This window comes from Alligator mississippiensis, chromosome 10 (genome assembly GCF_030867095.1).
Source record: "Alligator mississippiensis isolate rAllMis1 chromosome 10, rAllMis1, whole genome shotgun sequence".
Lineage (NCBI taxonomy): Eukaryota > Metazoa > Chordata > Crocodylia > Alligatoridae > Alligator > Alligator mississippiensis.
The window spans coordinates 34,075,571-34,093,632 of NC_081833.1; the positions used below are offsets into that span (position 1 = coordinate 34,075,571).

An 18,062-nucleotide genomic window follows, 5' to 3' on the forward strand; every position below is an offset into this window, starting at 1 on the left:
CCCTATGGAATCCCAGCTCCAACACAAAGTGGTCCCTGACTGCCTTATCACAGCATCATTTCAAACAGCCCCACTTGCAGAGCAAACAGGGGGTAGCAGAGTCTGGCAAGAGCAACTTCAAGGACAGGGCACTCCCAGCTGCAAACATGCCCTATTTCTCTTCATGGTAGCTTCTCAATGTACAGCCTCTAAAATATTTATTCCCAAATCTGACTGAATCCTGTAGATTCAGTGCTCTCCTGCAAGTCCCATTCCATCATCTCCTTCATTCCCTGGTTCTGCTACTCTCTCTCAAAGGCCTGCTCTTCACCATTGCTCCTCCCACTATAGTCAACCTTTCCCACTGGAGTTAGATGCTTTCTCTTCAATGGTTGTATCCTACTCTTCCACTCCAACCTACCAACCCCTTCTTTTAACACCAACGCCTACACCTACTTCCAAGTCTACCTGACTTAAGCATCCCTAACATAAGCATGAGAAATGGGATGTTCCAAAAAAAGCTGAAGGTATTCGCCCTAATAACAACTGAAACACAAGAGGAACCCAGCACAGACAGAACCTACAAAACAACAAAAGGGTGCCTCACCTCGGATGGCATATGCCAGGTAAGAGTTTGAGACTGCTATCAGGTTTCCATAGTAGTATTTCTGCTCCCAATCGTATCTGGCAACCGGTTGGATTTTTACCTGTGTGGAAGAAAGAAACACATAACCTGGAGAAGAATGAAAAAAGAAGGGCTGAACAAACACCCTTCAGTGGGAAAGAGGCAGCTCTGCAGAAACCAGATGGCCATTTTATACACAAATTTCAGAGTGAAACCAGAAGAGTGTAGCCTAAATAGAAACTTTTAGAGAGCCCAAAGCAGCCATGCTCCTGAGGCTATGCACTGCAAACAAGAGTTATCATATTTACTCAAATACAGCATGGGGGATGGGGAAGACCTCATCTTATATACGAGTACCAGACTGGGGCAGGCAGCAGCTCAGCTCTGGCTTTGGCCCCAGGCTTGGGGCTGAAGTGACAGCCGAGTTGCCAGTACAGGTGTACCAATACATGGGTCCAACATTGAATCGGCACCAATATAAAGAAAATTTACTATATCAGAAATCAACCACATCAGGCCAATAATTAGGCCGATAAATGGCCTGTGCATGCAAGCAGCCACAGCGCAGCACAGGCAGTGAGGAGCACAGCCCAGCAGCTTGGAGAGCTGCCTCCAGCTGGTAAGTCTGATGAGGTGGAAGGGGAGTGGGGAGGGAAGGTACTGGGGGGACAGTTCAATGACCCTGCAGTGAGGGAGGAGTGGGGCTGGGCTGGGGGTGGACAAGAGCTGCCTAGCCAGGGTAGGGCGGGTGTGGCATAGAGCTGCAGCTCATCCAGGTAGTGTGGGGCAGCTCCCGCCGCTGTGCACCACTCAGTCAGGAGCTGCTGGTCTTGTGGCTCATCTGGCGGCTCCCGCTGCTTGTCCGAGAGGGAAGCGTGCCCCGGATTTGTGCGGGGCAGGTTGGGCCCGGGGCTATACCAAGCTTGTCCTGGTGGGGCAGGGCTGCACTGGGAAGGGACTGTAGCAAATTTGTGGCTGCAGCACCCCCTCCCCCATAGCCCCTTCCCAACACAGCCCCACCAGAAAGAGCTTGGTGCAGCCCTAGCCAGCCCCACACATATCTGGGGGCACCCCCTGCCCAAGCCTCTTGGATGAGCGACATAAGCAGTGGCGGGAGCCGCCGGATGAGCAGGCAAGCGCCAGACAAGCCACCAAAACAGTGGCTCCTGGCCAAGCGGCACACAGCAGCGAGAGCCACCCCCCCCCCCCGATGAGCTGCAACTCTGTGCCATGCCCACCCTGCCCCAGCTGGGCAGCGCTTGCCCCAACCCCACACCCTCCCTCACCCCGGAGGCCTTGATCTGCCCCTGTGCAGCCCCTTCCCTCCACCCTCCCCTTCCAGCACACCAGACTTACCAGCTGGAGGCAGCTCTCCACGTCACCATGGAAAGCACGGGTATTGGAAATTGGATTACTATCGGTTGAAAAATTGGTTATCGGCATCAGCCGCAAAAATCTCCATCAGTGCACCTCCAGCTGCCAGTTACCCCAAGCCAGAATGGCTCACTTGGGGGGGGGGGGGGGGGGGTATGCAGTTGGGGGGAGCACAGGAGAGACTGTATGGCAGGGGTGGGGGACCCTGCAGCCTGCCTCCCTATCCCTTGCCCCACTCCATACCCATGTCTGCCATTCTCACACCCTGCTCCCCTCCCCCCACCTTGCTTTCTGCTGTGACTCCAGTCCTCCAGCCCCAACCCTGCCTAGTTGGGAGCTGCCTCCACTTCCCCCTGGCCCAGCTGGGCTGGGGCTTGGGTCATACATCTGCTGCCCAGAGAACAGAGCTGCAACAGGAGGTAAGGAAAGGTGGCATACAAGGAAGAAGTGGCAGCCAGGCACATGCACAAAGGGACAGAGAGGACACGTGATAGGGTGGCAGACACAGGCACGTTGGGAGAGACAAGAGGCAGGGGAGCAAGGGGCAAGGGTCTACTCCTCCCTCCCACACCACTACCTTCCCCACCACAGCAGTAGCGCCGGGGGGGGGGGCAGCAGAAATGAATTTAAGACAAACTGCTATTAATTAGATTCCAAGTCCCAGAATACTAGAAGTAGGGGGGATACCTACTGAAATTAGTAGGTGACACGATTAATACTAATAATAGAAAATACCTAAAGCAATGTGCAGTTAACTTGTGGAATTAACTGCCACAGGCAGTGGTGGGTATTAATGAGTATTGAACAGAATGGTTGGCGGCGTCTTCTCTGGCATCTCTAGACACCAGGGAAGGTTTTGAAAAGGAGATATCTTATTCTAGAGATATCTGATTCAGTGCTCTCCTCCAGCATCCACTTCTGCCACTCATGAATGGAGACAAAATACTGGGCTAGATGGACCATTGGTCTGACTCAGTGTGGAACTTATGTTCTTATATTTACAATTGTCCATGTATTGAATCTAAATGTTGGGGGGGGTCCTCTTAAATTCAATGTAATCTTAGATTCAGGTAAAAAAGGTACTATCAGGTACTGCTGAATAATACTACTGGCTCATCTACCATGGGACAATGCTAGCACAGAGACTGAAGGGAAGTCTGGGACTCCAGCAACAGTCAATGGAAAGGGTATTTGAGATAAAAGTGCCTATTCTGTCTATGGCATGAGGCAGCTGCCCTAGGTTTAAATACTGCCAGTAGAGAATCTGGGAGTAGTTGAGACAGAGGCCTGGCCTAATGTACTAAAGGTTGTCCCTGCAGTAGATGCAGAGAAAGGAACTGAAAAGTACTATGAATATCAAGATAGCAAAGTACCATGCTTTCCATCTGTGACTGCCCAGCAGGCCACCCTGCCAAACAGGGGTAGAATGGTGATCCGCACTTTTATGGCCATCAACCTCTATAATTAATACTAAAAATAAATCTCCAACTCTTATTTAGGAATGTAGCCAAAAGCTCTGGAAAAATTCCAATTGGGTCAAAATATAACAACTCATCTGCAGAGTGATTCAAGTTGAACATATCTGGTGCTGTGTTCCCTGCTCAGCATAGAAGCTACTTAACAGCACTGTGCTGTTGCTTTACCTATAGCAGGTTAGGGTGTTGTGTTGTCTCGTGTCAGGGTTGACACCATAATTTTGGTGAGTAGCTAGACAACGGATTTGTATACGATGGTTTAGATTGGAATGATCCAGCCTCAGGCAAGGAGCTGGACTAGATGACCTCTCAAGGTCCTTTCTAGCCCTACTTCTCCACGACTATGCTAACCAGAGCCCTCAGTGGACCTGGTCAGACCTACAGCTTAGGTCACTTCTCCCTTCACGGCCATGACCTCCCATTGGAGCAAGGAAACCACTGACTAACAGGAAACGCAGGGAAGGGAACTTTCACAGAAGCTGCACTTAGACCAGTGGTTTTCAACTTTTTTTCATTTGCAGACCCTTAAAGAATTTTGAATGGGGGCATGGGCCCCTTTGTAAATTTTGAATAAAGGTGCAGACCCCTTTGAATTGTAAGTATGGGTATTCAAATACTTCTAATTGATTACAGTCATCTTTTGCAGATCCCTTAGACATAGTCTGAGGACCCCTAAGGGTTAAAAACCACTGTCCTAGACAATGGAGCTCACTGCTGCAAAAAAAAAAATGAGTTACGTGCCTAAAATCCGTCCCTGAGTCACCTTTCTCTCAATAGGTTCCTCAAACACCCCACCCCCCATAATTAAGGAAGAGTTACCCTTTGACAAACTGGGAAGGAAACAGTTATTTTCATTTTTAAAACCTTAAGAGGTACTTAGGTGTTACAGTGATGGGCTTAGACCTGCGGTTCTCAAACTTTTTAGATTCAAGCAAAACCTTTGCAAAATACCAGCTCTCAGCTTTTGCTGAGACTTTATGACTACAGAAAATTAACAGAGCAATTCTCTGGTTTCAGAGAACTCAAAAGATTACATGTCCAAATATTTTTGACACAATGGATTCCTATTTGAAATCTCTAGTTTATCTTGTGAATCATGTGCAAGTCTTTGCATACCCAACAGTGCTAATATTGCATGGCATCCCTAAAAGCAGGGGTGGGCACCTATTTTGACTGGAGGGCCACTTAATGAGTTTTAGTGTCCTCTTGAGGGCCATCTCTCTCTCTAACCTTCCCCCACTCTCCCCTGCCCTAGAGCTGTAGTACACCCTGATCCTCTCTTTCTCCCCCTCTGTCTCTCCTCCCACCTGCCCAGAGCTGTAGCATGCCCTGATCCCCATTCCCAACCTGGAACCTGCTGGCTGTGTCCACTGCATACACCACCACCTGCCTGGTGTAACATAAGCAGCCCCGGGTGGGCGCTGGAAACAGCTGTGGAGGGGCCCAGCAGGTGGGGATTGGGGGTGTCCACTGAGGTCCACAAGTGATGCTGCTGTCCAAGTGCTAGGTGGAAACAAACAGTCTTGCCTACCCACCTGGCACAGTGGAAATAGTCTAGCCCACTTGTCTGCACATGGTGGTTGGAGCCACTGGTGGGTGAGCCAGATCCCATAAGTTGGTAGCTACTGTTCCATGGGCCAGATCAATCAGTTGGTGATCCAGATCTGGCCCATGGACTGTATTGTGTCCACCCCTGGCTAACAGGATCTCACAGCACCCTAGCCAAGAATCACTGGCTTAGACTGACCAGACAGAGGAACACTTTCCCTTTACCTTGTTGCTCCCTCTGGCCTTACTGGTGATGCTGGAATCACTACTGGCTACTATCTCCACATCTTTCGCTGATATCACGAGGCAGGTAGAGCTGTCATCTCCAGAAAGGCAGCTTTGAAGAAAAATAAAAGAGTTAAAGTCACACACCAGCCTTCTTGAGTACAAGGAGAGAGTGACACTGCACAAATGTCATGGGAAACAGTTTTAAATTGCAATTCAGTGATACTCATGTTACTCTTCTATGTTCAAATTCAACATTAGTAAACCACGCAGAAAGGTCTAGCTTCTTTAGCTTAAAATCTCTCAAAGGTTTCTCACACCCAAGTTATCCACCCTTATGCCTTCAAGTTGTAAGATTCCTCAGAGTTGGTCTGGGTCACAGTGCAAATACTACCAAAAAATGCAGCTGGTCTAAGACCAAACATATGCGGTCACTGGAAGAAGTGAAACTTGCTGTTAAGCATTTCCCCCAGTAGCACCTCTCAGGAACATGCTAAACAAGTGATCTTCAGAGAAGCCAAATTTCAGGCATCTTCATACGACTAGCTTAATGCAGAGAAGAGCAGTCATGCAAAGACAAAGAGGATTGGACTGAATAGATCAATGCTCTAATCCTGTACAGTAATACCTGGGTTGCTATGTCATCACTCATGCCTTGTGATAGTAAAAACTTTACCTGCAGCGTCACCACCAAACCTTTGTATAGTGTCATAGGCACACCTAATTATGTATACCACTCAGCAGGGTAGTAACTTACCTTGGGATCAGTTCTTCTGCTAGGTGCTACCTGAAGACAAACTGCCTAAGGAATGTATAGGGTATGTCTACACTCCACAGCATGGTGCAAGAGAGATCAGACCTAACCAAAGACCTGAAAGCAGTCCAGTTATAACGGCACAGAGCTCCATGCATATTTATTTTCTCACTTGAGAAACGAGCACATGTGAAGCTCTATACTATCTCAGCTAGACTGCTTCCTATGACCAGGCTAAATCAGGCATCTCTACATTGCTCGACAACATGCAGTACAAACATTACTTAAGTGACAGAGAAGTATGGGGATGGGTGAACTGCAGTGCACACAAGTTTCCATATACAGCTCTACCAACACATATCAATTACAGTACCTGCTACTATACGCATCCTGAGCTCTGCTGATTTTTTTTTTTTTCAAATCTCAATTTGCAGAATATCTTTTTTTTTTTTTTTTTTTTTTAATTTCAGACCTGCTTCCCTCTCTTACACAGTTCCACCAGGGCTCCTTAATTCTTGAACAGCAGAGATGCTGCACATTGGACCTAGGGCTCTTTACAGTCATATCTGCCTCAGAGATATTCCTCACAATCCAAAGTAAATGTAGGCACTGGCCTTCAGCAAAAATATTTTTCTCTTCCGAATTGCTATAAAATCTAAACTGCATTTTCACAGCTTCTCATTATATCTGTCTCACCAGAACCAAGATTTGACAGAGCTTCCCACTTGTTCTCAGGCATCCCTGCAAAATGCTGTTAGCTAAAGCTATATTATCTTTAGGCTGTTATGTTAAGCATGGTATATGTTTGGGTATCTATTTAACTCAGACATTTATAAAGATGTTGTTTATTGCACTATACTAAATCATGAAATCTTCCAATATTCAAACACTTGCATTGTTTTCAAAATATTTGTTATAATTGTTTTGTTTTTCTTTTGTATCAGACAAGCATGATGAATCTTGCACTTTTATACTTCCACTAGCAAACTGCCCATCAAGAATGACGGGGTGTGGGGAAGGCAGAGACAGAAGACTGTGTCCAGCTCCCTCCCCCCTCGACCCTGCCTCGGGTCATGGCCGCTCCCTACTTTCCTCCCTGACACTTTGGGCCAGGGTTGAGGCCACTGTCCTCCTCCCCTCCCCAACACTTCAGGCCAGGGCCAGAGCCTGGGCTGCTCCACTCGCCCCCCCTCCCCCCTCCCACCCTTGGGCTGGAGCTGCTCCTTGCCTCCCCCCTGCTGCTCCAGGCCAGGGCCACCGGGGCCACAGCAGCGGTGGCTGCGGTGGGGTGCAGCCACCAGTCACACCCCCTCCCCACTTCTTGCTCCCCTCCCTCCCTGCTTTCCTCCATGGGCTGTTGTTGGAAGGAAGGGGGAGCGCCCCGGCCCCCGGCTCCAAGAAGCAGGTGGGGAGGGGGCGAGGTGGGGAGGGACACATCGCCCCCCCGATGCATCCCCTCTGTTATGGCAGTGGTCCACTCCCTGTCATCCCCCTCTGCCTCCAAGGAGCAGGGCAGCAGGGGGCAAGGCCAGCAGAGCTGGCCTGGCCCCCCTGCTCTGGCCCCTCAGTCTCCACCATGTGTCTCTGTCTCTCCAGAGCACTCTGACTGGCTACTGAGGCAACCAATCAGAGTATGAATAAAGCGTGATGGACAGACAGACTAAGGCTTTTATAATATTAGAATTTTTAAGAACTGCCATACATCCTTAAGAAGCTGTATGCATGGGACTTCGGGATTCTTACCTGTTGAGGTAAAAGCAAATGGAGGTTTGCTGAATTCTATAGTTATATGTGGATTAAAACTGGAGGTGCATTAACCAATATGCTGAGCTTGCTCCATTTTAGTTTCTGCAGCAGTGCCACAGGCTAAGGATTGCTAACAGCCTTCATACGCTTAATCAATAAACTAATTGAGCTGTATCAGACTCGTCTTCTGGGCATTTCCACATATTAGAAATGACTAACGGTGAACAACTTACATGACTTGCTTCTCCTGCAGGGTTCCCAGAGGAACACTGCGGTGCATTGGCTTAGCCAATGAAGCTCCATCTCCAGTTGTGATGGGGTCTGGCACCAGCAGCCCGTTCAGGTCCCCATTGTATGAACTGGATGGTCGCTGATTTTCATTCACTGAACCTAAGGACAAACATGAACAGCATGCATAAGAGTCAGCCTTGGAAGTGATGCAGTACAGTGCAAAATACCTTTTACCTGGATGATCTCCTTAGGTTTCACCACCTTATTGGGAATATGCTGACCTGTCCAGGTGAGGTAGGTGAAAATGAACCCAGAGTAACAAGCATCTCTGTGGGTAGGTGTGGAGCTATAGTTTTCCCTCCCTCGGACTAACTCTTCTCAGAAAAGAAACAAAGAGAAGGCAACAGACATGAACAGGAAATCCCTATTCAAGAATTGAACAACCCAAATTAGTGGCATCACCACCTGACCTGCAGGCCAGGACTAACCTGAGCCATTCATCAAGCTTCAGAACAAAAGACTTTTCAGACACTGAGCTTTTTAGTCCTTATGGCCAAAGAAGAAACCTTCTAAAAAGGGAGGTAGCTAACTCTGGGGGTGGCAAATTCTTCAAGTGTGCAGACAGCCTGAAACAGCACATATGAACAACCCTATTCAAAAATCAGCTGCCCAAGTTTGATTCCTACTTATACAACCAAATTCTGAAAATCTGGCTTGTGAGTATACAGCTGTGGATCTAGTACTGTACATGAATGCAGTTACTGTGGCTGTGTGCATGTACATTAACTAGTAAGCACACAGAATCATTGGGTTAGAAAGGCTCTCAAGGGTCATCTGGTCCAATCTCTTGAACATATGCAGGAACACTATGCCTGAGGTTCTGTATATACACTTGGTATACCCGAGCAAAGGTGGCAATGGGCCTGCCAGATCCCTCCATTATTCTTTTGTGTTTGCTAGCCATAAGGATTGCACTGCACCTGCAAAGGTGCAAGCTTCTCAATGACATGACTGGCATCTGCGTTTCAACCATGGTTTTATTCATAGATGTTAGGGTCGGAAGGGACCTCAATGGATCATCGAGTCCGACCCCCTGCATAGGCAGGAAAGAGTGCTGGGTCTAGATGACCCCAGCTAGATGCATATCCAACCATGGTGTCACGGCGGGGTCCTGCAGGAGGGCCGTAATCTCCTCAAGGCCCCCTTCCCGTGCCAAGTCGGCTGAAGGGCACCCTCAGGTTCTCACCCGCCACGTCTTTGATGTTCACATGTTAGGGAGGCTGCCTTTTACACCCTCTTGGTCACTTCTCGATGGAAACTAAGACCCCGTGGTTTTCCAGACCCCTCGTGGGTCCCGCTCTACAATGGGTGCTTCAGGGGCACCCTAGCCTTAGGGGCTATGCGTGGCTCCAACCACCCCTTTTACCATGCCCCAAGCCTCGCAGCTGGAATAGACGTTGTTCCGTCTGGGTCTACACTCTCTCTGGCGCTCAGGCTCTCCACAGCCCTCTCTCTCTTTCTGTGCCCTCTCTCAGGGCCTTCTCAGTAATGCCGCCCCTCTCTCGGGGCTCTTCTACAATGTTGCCCTCTCTCGGGGCCTCCTCAGTAATGCTGCCCCCTTCTCCGGGGCTGACCGCACCCGCACTGGGGCTTCTCAGCAACGCCTCCTTCTCTGGGGCTTCTCAACTGCCCCTCTCTGGGCTGGGGTCTATGTATCCCGAATGATGCGCCCTCACTGGCGCTCGGGTCCCCACACTAGTGTGAGTCCCCTATGAGGCCTCCTCCAACCCCTAATTGCCTCACCGAAACCACCGGTGATAAACAGCAACACAAAACACAAGCCCTTCGGCTATAACTTAAACAGAAGCCGCCCGGCCATAACAACGTTCAAGCCTACCGTGGATTCTTCATCTCACAGCAGTGTTAGATGCTGCTCCTGCATCGTGCTTCTCCTCTCTCTCATGGCAGAGAGCTCCTTCCTCCTGGGCTGCTGGCAGAAAAACTGCCTCTGGCCTCAGCCCCTAGGGTTTATAAGGGCCAGGCCCTGCCCCTTACAGCCAGCTGACCACTGGCAGGTGTGGGTTGCTTGCTGACTCCAGTTGCCCTGGCAACCAACAGCTGGGCTCCTTATTCACTGCTAGGGCTCTTTCTCTAGCAGTTTCCCCTCTTTAGGAGCAGGGCACCTCAGTGCTCTGCGACACATGGATATATATTCTATCTCCTACCCTGGAATCCTGTTCCTGGGATTCTTGCCCTTCAAATCATTGAACCCCATTCACCTGCTGGAATTTAATTACCATGTCTGCTAGCAGCTTTCAAAAGGAGATTGATGCTAAAAGGCATCAGAGACATTTCCATGCCAAAGACAATGGATCCCAAACAGAAATGAGAACCAAAACTCACTGCACTCATGTGATTTCCTGTTATGTAAAGTGCTACTTATCTCAGCACAACTTCTTTACTATAGTTGTGAAATTTTCACCAATCCAGAAAACTGAAACCTGATTTATTGTTGCCCTAGAAACAACTGTTTGCAAGGTCTTGTGAAATGGCTGCTATTGTCACCAGAAGGTTAATGCTCCTATGCTATTGGCAAGTCTAAGAAACCCAAATATAACTGCCTGCAAAAAAACAAAACAGAACAAATCCTCTGAAAGCCAGACAAGCTTTCAGGTACAAAACAGGATAGTTAATTGCTTCAAGTCAGCAGGGAATGCAGTTCAAGCTGCTATCAGCAGCAGTAACTGCTACTATTACTCATTCTCTAGAAGATTTATGATTCCTTTTAAGAAAAGGATCTAAATCATTTAATACGCCCATTTAGCATGCAAGGAGAGAACTAGGATATCCCAATTAAGATGCTACCTAGGCACATCACTAGCAGGCCAAAGCCTGAAGTAATGAACAGACAGCAACTGCACTTATCCACTAGGAAGAGACTACCAGTCACCAAAGGCAAAACCCATTACTGTGGGATGAGCACTGAACCCATTACTATGGGATAAGGACAGTTTCCATTGCAATGATCCTGAACCATGTGCTTCCCCAACAGCAGCATGAAAATGAAGCAATTGTGGCTGGTTTCATTCATCTGAAAATGGGTGGCTCCACCAGAAGACTATTCTGTGCAGGACAGGCATGACCTTCTGCTGTAGTAAGAGATGCCTTGAAAGAGAAAAGTCCTTGCTCTCTCGGCCCTCAGTGAATGTGCTTCTGTTGACGCCTACAGATCAAAGATATGAATCTCATGGAAAGGGGAAATAAAAATCAATATGCACAGATGGGGGCCAGGGCTGGTTGGCTTAAGGACCTGACACTGAGTCCCTCACTTCACCCTAGTGGGAGCTGAACACATTGCAGCAGCAGCAATCAGCCCAAGCATCCACATGAAGAAAATGGACAGCCACTCTGGCAACTGAACAGCAATATTTTTTGCACTAATACTTGCCTTCCAAAGGCTTCAGGAAGAGAGTCTGATACAGCCACGTTCCCTTCTTCCTGCAGAGGGCCTGAGAACCGTGTGGGTCATAGCGTAGCCTCTTGTAGGATGCTTTCTACTTTCCCAACAAGTAATAAAGTAATGCTGGCTTGTACAATGTAGAACCTTATACTAAGTCAGTGACACACATGGAGTTGGCCTGATGCCTGTTGCCAAATAATGTCTGAATAAGAAATTAAAGGGATTTGGCCACATATGAAGCAGAAGGTCTCCTAGCTAACTTGCTGGCTTCTGCAGCATAGCATGCCCACAGTAATTAGCAGTGCTCGCACAACTGCCAAAAGACTCCTAGCATGATCATGTTCAATGCCAATATGGGGCAACAGAAGACATTAATTCTTGGGGCATGATACCAGAGAAAAGCCACCAGTTGCTGAACCCCTGTGGCTGAGCTGAAAGAAACCTGCTTTAAAAAACCTGTATCAAGACAGAATTTGTGGAAGGAGGAGCATTTGACTGACAGAGCAAGGGGAGTCCCTTTATAAAGCAGGGGATTCTTTTCATTCTGCATTTGCACACCACCTAGAACAGTGCAGTTCAACATATGACTGTGGAAGCTCTGAGACACTACAATCATAATAAAGGACATGCACAGTCCTAAAACAATTCTAGGAAAACAGAAGTTTCTTCCCAGGGGGCATGTAAGGCAGCACCTGCACTGTGCATGGGAGACTTACATTTGTAACTGGTATATCTGTGAAACCCAAAGGGTAAGAGAGTTAAGGACTGGAAACGATCTTTGAGAGCACTAACATCCTTTACTGAGAACTGGCCTACCCCAACACATACAATTCTCAGCCTGCTCTGGGAGCTGCTTTTGTTTCAGTAGTACCTATGAGTCTCTGAAGCAGCAATGCTTCTCCTTCTGGCTTCCCCAAATTCACCTCCCTATTCAAGGCCTCCAGTGGCATTCTTCACCCTAAACAAGAGCTTTTTTACCCTAGTCTGCTTTGCCTGGGGTCTTTCAACTCCCTTTTAACTCTGCTACACAAGCAATACCTCCAGCTCCAAGATCAACTATAGGTGACTCCATCCCATCATTTTACTCCACTTACAAAGACATTACTGTCAGCCCCAGCAGAGTCCCACTAACCATGATCCATCAGTTACTTACTAGTAAGTGCTTCCTGAACTGCTGTTGATCATAACTTCCTACTATTAATCTGCAAGCCAGTTCTGCCTCTACCCTAGGTTGGTCTCTTCTGGCTTTTTGAAGACTGCATTCCCCATCTACAGTCTCTTGGAACATGACAATCTTATAAGGTCCCTTTCAGCCCCTAACATCTATGAATCTATGAAAGTGCAAGGAGCACCACTTGTTTTTGTGCGCTGTAAGACTGTGCTACCTAGTGCTCATTAAGCTAATTACAGAGACAGACGGGTAACAAGACTGTTCAAAACAAATCTTAAGAGGTCATGTATCTTTTTAGAGCTACTCCTTGAAAACAAGGCAAGTGTGAGAAAGCAGTATGAAGTTGGATCCAGCAACCACATTAAGGTGATTATAAGGGGAAAATTACCTCCTCCCTTCCTCTTCTGGGAGTTAGAGAATACCTTAAAGAGGCAGATTCTGGTTCTATTACCAGTTTCTTAACATCCAGTTGACACCTACAGGGTTTCCCTAACAAAACCATTGCTTAGCAGATAGCAAATTTATTCCATCCAACTCCAGGGCAAGGCAACTAGCATTTACTTTTAGAAATATTTTGGAGAAGACAGGCCAGAGATGTAAACAGACATAAGATGGAAATAAGTAGAGATGTCTGCGAACACAGAGAGAAAATAAGACCTAAGGAGGAGGAATAATAATTACGATGGAAGAGAGATGAGAACGACAGAATAACCATAGTCCTAAATCAGTTTCTTGGCTCCCACCAGAAGTTTCTTCGTACTTTAGGAAACAGCCAGGCCACCTGAAACAAGAGAAGCAGTTTTAGATAACTATGGAACATACCTTCTTTTCAAAATCCAGGCCCTCTCTCTAGGCCCTTGATGGAGCAGATACTTGCCACTACAGTGATAGTAGAATGAACCTGGTTTTAGTGTAAGAGGCAGAGACAGTTCTGCAGTTATAAATTTGTTGCAATAGAGGAGAGAGAGAGATTTTAAAAAAATGGCACTGTAACCCTGGGCCTGCTTAAGAAACCAAAGACAAAAAGAAGACATTTAAAATAACCAAAAAAAGCTGAGATGAATTCACCCTAACTAACCACAAAGAACGGTTTCAATGTGTTACAAAACACTTTTGTGGGTAAATAAATAAATACATTCACTCAACACATGATTGACCGGTGGGATCACTCAGCAGGCAATGCAGATGATTGTTCCTGCTTTGGGAGAGAACAGAAAGAAAGATTTGAGACAGAGATCAGATTTCTTCAGATAAGCAGGACTAAAGAGGGTACAGTGAACAATCCATCATGGGAACAGAGGGACAATTCCAGAGAGACTAAGTGGCCCATCCAGACAATCCAGTAAAGAGCCTGAAAACAGAATGGGAATTATGAACCAGGAGCATCTGAGCTACTGGAGCAGCACTTGCTTACAGCTACTGTACCTCACAGAAAACAACCTATAAAGAAGTAAGTGAAAGGGAATCAGAGGGCATCACATTCCCCATTCCAGAATACAAGGGGTTAATTCTAATGAAGGCTCTATTTCAGACTATCCTTGGGCTAACAATCCAATCACATCATCAGACTGGTAAGAAAAGAAACTCCCCTGCAAACTCTCAAAAGTGAAGACAAAAAATGAAAACCAGGAAATTCTCTGTTAGCCAATCTTAATTCTGTCCTCATATTTCCTGCTCACCTTTTGTGTACGGACCAGGTAGTGTAACCTGCTCTCCATGGCTACATCAAAGGGGTGAAGATTCAGCCCATGAGACTAAAGAGGAAAGCAAAGTTGCCAGGGCTGCTACTGCCCATGTACATAGATTAAGCATCAAATGCTCTTATCAGGGTAATGGAATAAGAAGAGTCTTCGCCTAGATCAGGAAGACAAATAATTTCCAAATAGGTGGACAGTCTAAAGCTTGAGCATGGTTCAAGAACAACTACAATGGATATAACTACACAACAAAACGGAAGTGTTATAAATGGCTTGAACATAATCTACTCATTCAGACCACTGTTCTGAGCCTGCAACCTGGACAACACTGGGTGCCTCTGCACGTGGAGTAATACGTTATTGTTACTGTGCATTAAGTTTAGTACCTGGAATATGAAGTACTAACTAAATGCACAGTAACCTTTGCTATTGCACAGTAGCATCGGTGCACGGTCTTTTCATGATGCTTAATATGCAGCAGACTAATACTATTGCGCATTAGCGCAGCTTTTGCCATGATGTGCTAATGTGCAGTAGAATTAGTCTACTGCTCATTATCTTGTGTAGACGTGCCCACTGTGTATGGAATTAGAAACTTCTAAGGCAGCTGAGTGACAGTCACACGAGGGCCCTGTCAAGTAGCAAAGCGTCAGAAACATAACAGGTACTATTAAACCAAGGTAGGCCTCACCACTTACAAAGCCAGAGAAAGCTGATAGAGAGCTGCTGAGAGGAAGATGAACCAAGGGTTTAACACTCTTCTTTCTTTCACTATTTATTTTAACTTTCAAACTGAGCTAAGAAATCTAATGAGGCTTGAAGTACAGAAAACAGTACCTGCAGCTCAACATTTCAAAGCTTCTTGCCCCCGTCTCTCCTCCCCACCCACAACAGCCCTCCGAGATCCAGGCTGGCAGCCTGCGAGGGGGGCTCCTGTAATTTGATTTGAATGAAAGTAAATAGCTCGTCATGTAAACACATGTTGACCAAACTTGCCATGGGACCTGGCCAGTGAGGTTTTCTGCCATGTGCAGCAGGATGGTCGGACACACAAGATGTTCCCCATGGAGGCCCGTGCTGGCACGCTGATGCCCAGGGATGAAGTGCTGCAAGCTGGGCAGGGGCCCTGGAGGACTGAGCCTCTGAAACGAGGGCAAGAGAGAGCCTCCTGGGGGCTGCGTTCTGGCCACATCAATAATGGGGCAGTGCAAGTCAAAAATGCCAAGTGCTCCCTAACCTGCGTGACTGGGTCCAGAGAAGGGAATCAGACCCCTGCCCAGGGTGGCTGCTCTCAGCCAGCGACTGTTTGGGCAAGGCCTAGTTGAGGGACTGGCCTGGGAACCAGACCGGGCCGGACCACAGTTTACAGAGGGACCCACAACCTCCCGGGGAGCACGTTTAGGCTGCTGGACCCGGGGGAGCCCCTCCCCGCCTCACTCCTCCCCCCGGGGCGGCAGGGAGGGACCGCTGCAGGCTCCTGCCGCCGCCGGCGAGGGGACGAGCAGTCTTCGGCTCGCGGGGCCGCCACAGGCGGGGCGCGGGGAGCGAGCAGTCCCGCGGGGCGCAGGGATGCCCGAGGGCCGGCCCCGGCCCGCGGCGGCCGCGCCCTGCCCCGGCCGGCGGGCTCCAGCCCCACTTTCGCACAGGGGCGCCGCGTGCCCGGCCCGGCCCGGCCCGGCCCAGCAGCCTCACCTCCGGGCCGGTCCAGCTTGAGGATGTCGCGCAGGTGCTGGGTCGCGTCCTCGATGTCGATGCTGGCGGAGGCCATGGGCCCAGCCCTACCGCTGCCGCCGCTCCGCGCCCCCGGCCGCGCCCCCACTTCCGCTTCCGGTCCGTTAGCCGCGGCTCCGACGGAAACGGGCGCCAGCGCCTCGGGTTCCGCGCGAGGGGGCGGGGCCTGGGCAGCGCGGCCCTGGCCTGGCGGCGGGAAGGAGCGGAGCCGGCGGGCCGAGCCCTGCCTGCGGGCGGCAAAAGCTGCATCTCCCTCGGCAGCTCGAGGCGTCCGAGTCGGAGCCCGTGACCGCCTCAGCCCGTGGAAACCGCCGCCAAAGAAAAAGAGCGGCTCCCGGGTCCTGCCTCCCTGCAGGAGGCCTGCGCCGCTCTTTGCGGTTCGGCTTCCCCTGGGAGACCAGGCCCGCACCGGGAGCCTCCCTCTGCTCTGGGGCTGGGAGGAAACCTTAGTGCCATTTTCTCAGTTGACCTCTTTTCTCCTTGTCCTAATGGGCTGCCACCTCCCAGCTGCACAGAAGCATCTCTGCCCCAGGACATGTACATCTGACCTCCTCATCGTAGAGCCAAGGGTGGAGGTTTGCTCCCAGAACCTACTTTCAGCTCACTTGGGACCTAACCAGAACCCATCTTCCTCCAACCAAAGTAGCAGGGAATACTATGATCTCAGATAGATACCACTTTGCTTTCGCCTCAGCCCTTGCCTACTTTGATTGTAGTAGGCAAGGGCTAGAGGATACAGGATGCAGTACCCTGGCCTGCTTTCACTTGCTGCTTCTGGCTGAGTTAAAAATTACTTGCTTGTGCTTAACCTTCAGTTATGCCAGACACCTTATTAATGTCACATGGCACTTAGCATGAAATTCACAGCACTGACCAGGTTTACCACTGTGGGCCATACTGCAGGAAGGAAGGGATGTACTGAAGCGTGTGTCAAGACAACGTTGCAGGAAGGCTTCTGGCTGCTCTTGAGGGAGTGAAAAACAACAGCTGGCTTCCATTAGAAGAAAGCTCTCCCACCCAATACAGTTTGAAAGCACAGACGGCAGCTGCTGTCCCTACAACTACAGTTCAGGAAAGAAAGCCACATTTAATGCATTTGGGGAGATCTGAGATCTTCCCTTAACAAGAATTTCAGGTACTCAGAACAAATTTGGCCTGCTACAGAACTGGCATGACTTTAACAGCATCCTTCCAAGCACAGGGGTTGGGAAGGAAGGAGGGTGAGCTGGCAAGGGTCGTTAGGTTTAGTTACCTTTCAGTTAGTACCCAAAGATAGGAATGTTCCATTACAGCTCCACTGAATGGTTCTCAAGTCTTCTCTGGTTTTTTGAGTGCCGGGTCCCAGCCATAATTTGACCTCTACTTTCTAGGCTTGGGCTCAAGCAAGTAACATTTGTTAAAGAAATCTTTATTAACACATTTGTCACAGGTACAATCAGAACAAGCCAACATCATACAATAGTTTATATTAAATGTATAATTTTACTCCACATAACTGTTCACCTGATATTACCTGCAAAGCTATTGCTGAATATTGTCTACAATTTTACAAAGATGTTTTCCTCTAAGTATGTAGAATGCCCTCCATATGGTACTGTGTAAGCTCTCTCCCGACACCTACTGCCAAGTTTTATTCAGTAATACATAAGCAAAACTCTTGGTAACATTTTATTTTTACATCTAGTGGACAGAAATAATGACCCAGAGGTATTCTGAAGGAGGGTCACATTTGAAGTATTAGCTTAGAGAGAGGTAACGTAGTCATCCTATTTGTGACAAAAAGCATAAAGGCTTTCCAGTCCATTCACAAAAAAGCAGCTCTGGCATGATAGCTAATAGACCGGGCCAGGTGGTCATACATTTGGCACAGCTTTTTCACAATGCCTCTTGGGTGCCATTTTCCACAACTGAAGAAATTTCAAGTATATGGTGCAGGCTACCTTAAAAATTCTCCCCCTTCAGTTTGGGCCAGGATCAGAACTCATTTTCCCTAGCCAAGACAAATCTAGATATTTATCTATACTGCCTGCAACTGCAGTACATAAT

General features: G+C 48.4%; 1 protein-coding gene across 3 annotated transcripts in view; it reads right to left on the reverse strand.

Moving 5' to 3' along the window:
- Positions 1-16,116, reverse strand: part of EDC4 (enhancer of mRNA decapping 4) — a 65,062-nt gene extending 48,946 nt beyond the window's left edge. For all 3 annotated transcript variants that reach the window (XM_059713629.1, XM_014599273.3, XM_059713628.1), the window contains exons 1-4: positions 15,978-16,116; positions 7,960-8,116; positions 5,227-5,338; positions 587-686 (exon numbers count right to left, since the gene is read on the reverse strand). In XM_059713629.1, the coding sequence (XP_059569612.1) occupies positions 587-686; positions 5,227-5,338; positions 7,960-8,116; positions 15,978-16,053 (445 nt within the window). In that variant the 5' untranslated portion in view covers positions 16,054-16,116. The remainder of the gene's footprint in view (positions 1-586; positions 687-5,226; positions 5,339-7,959; positions 8,117-15,977) is intronic.
- Positions 16,117-18,062: the final 1,946 nt, after the last annotated feature.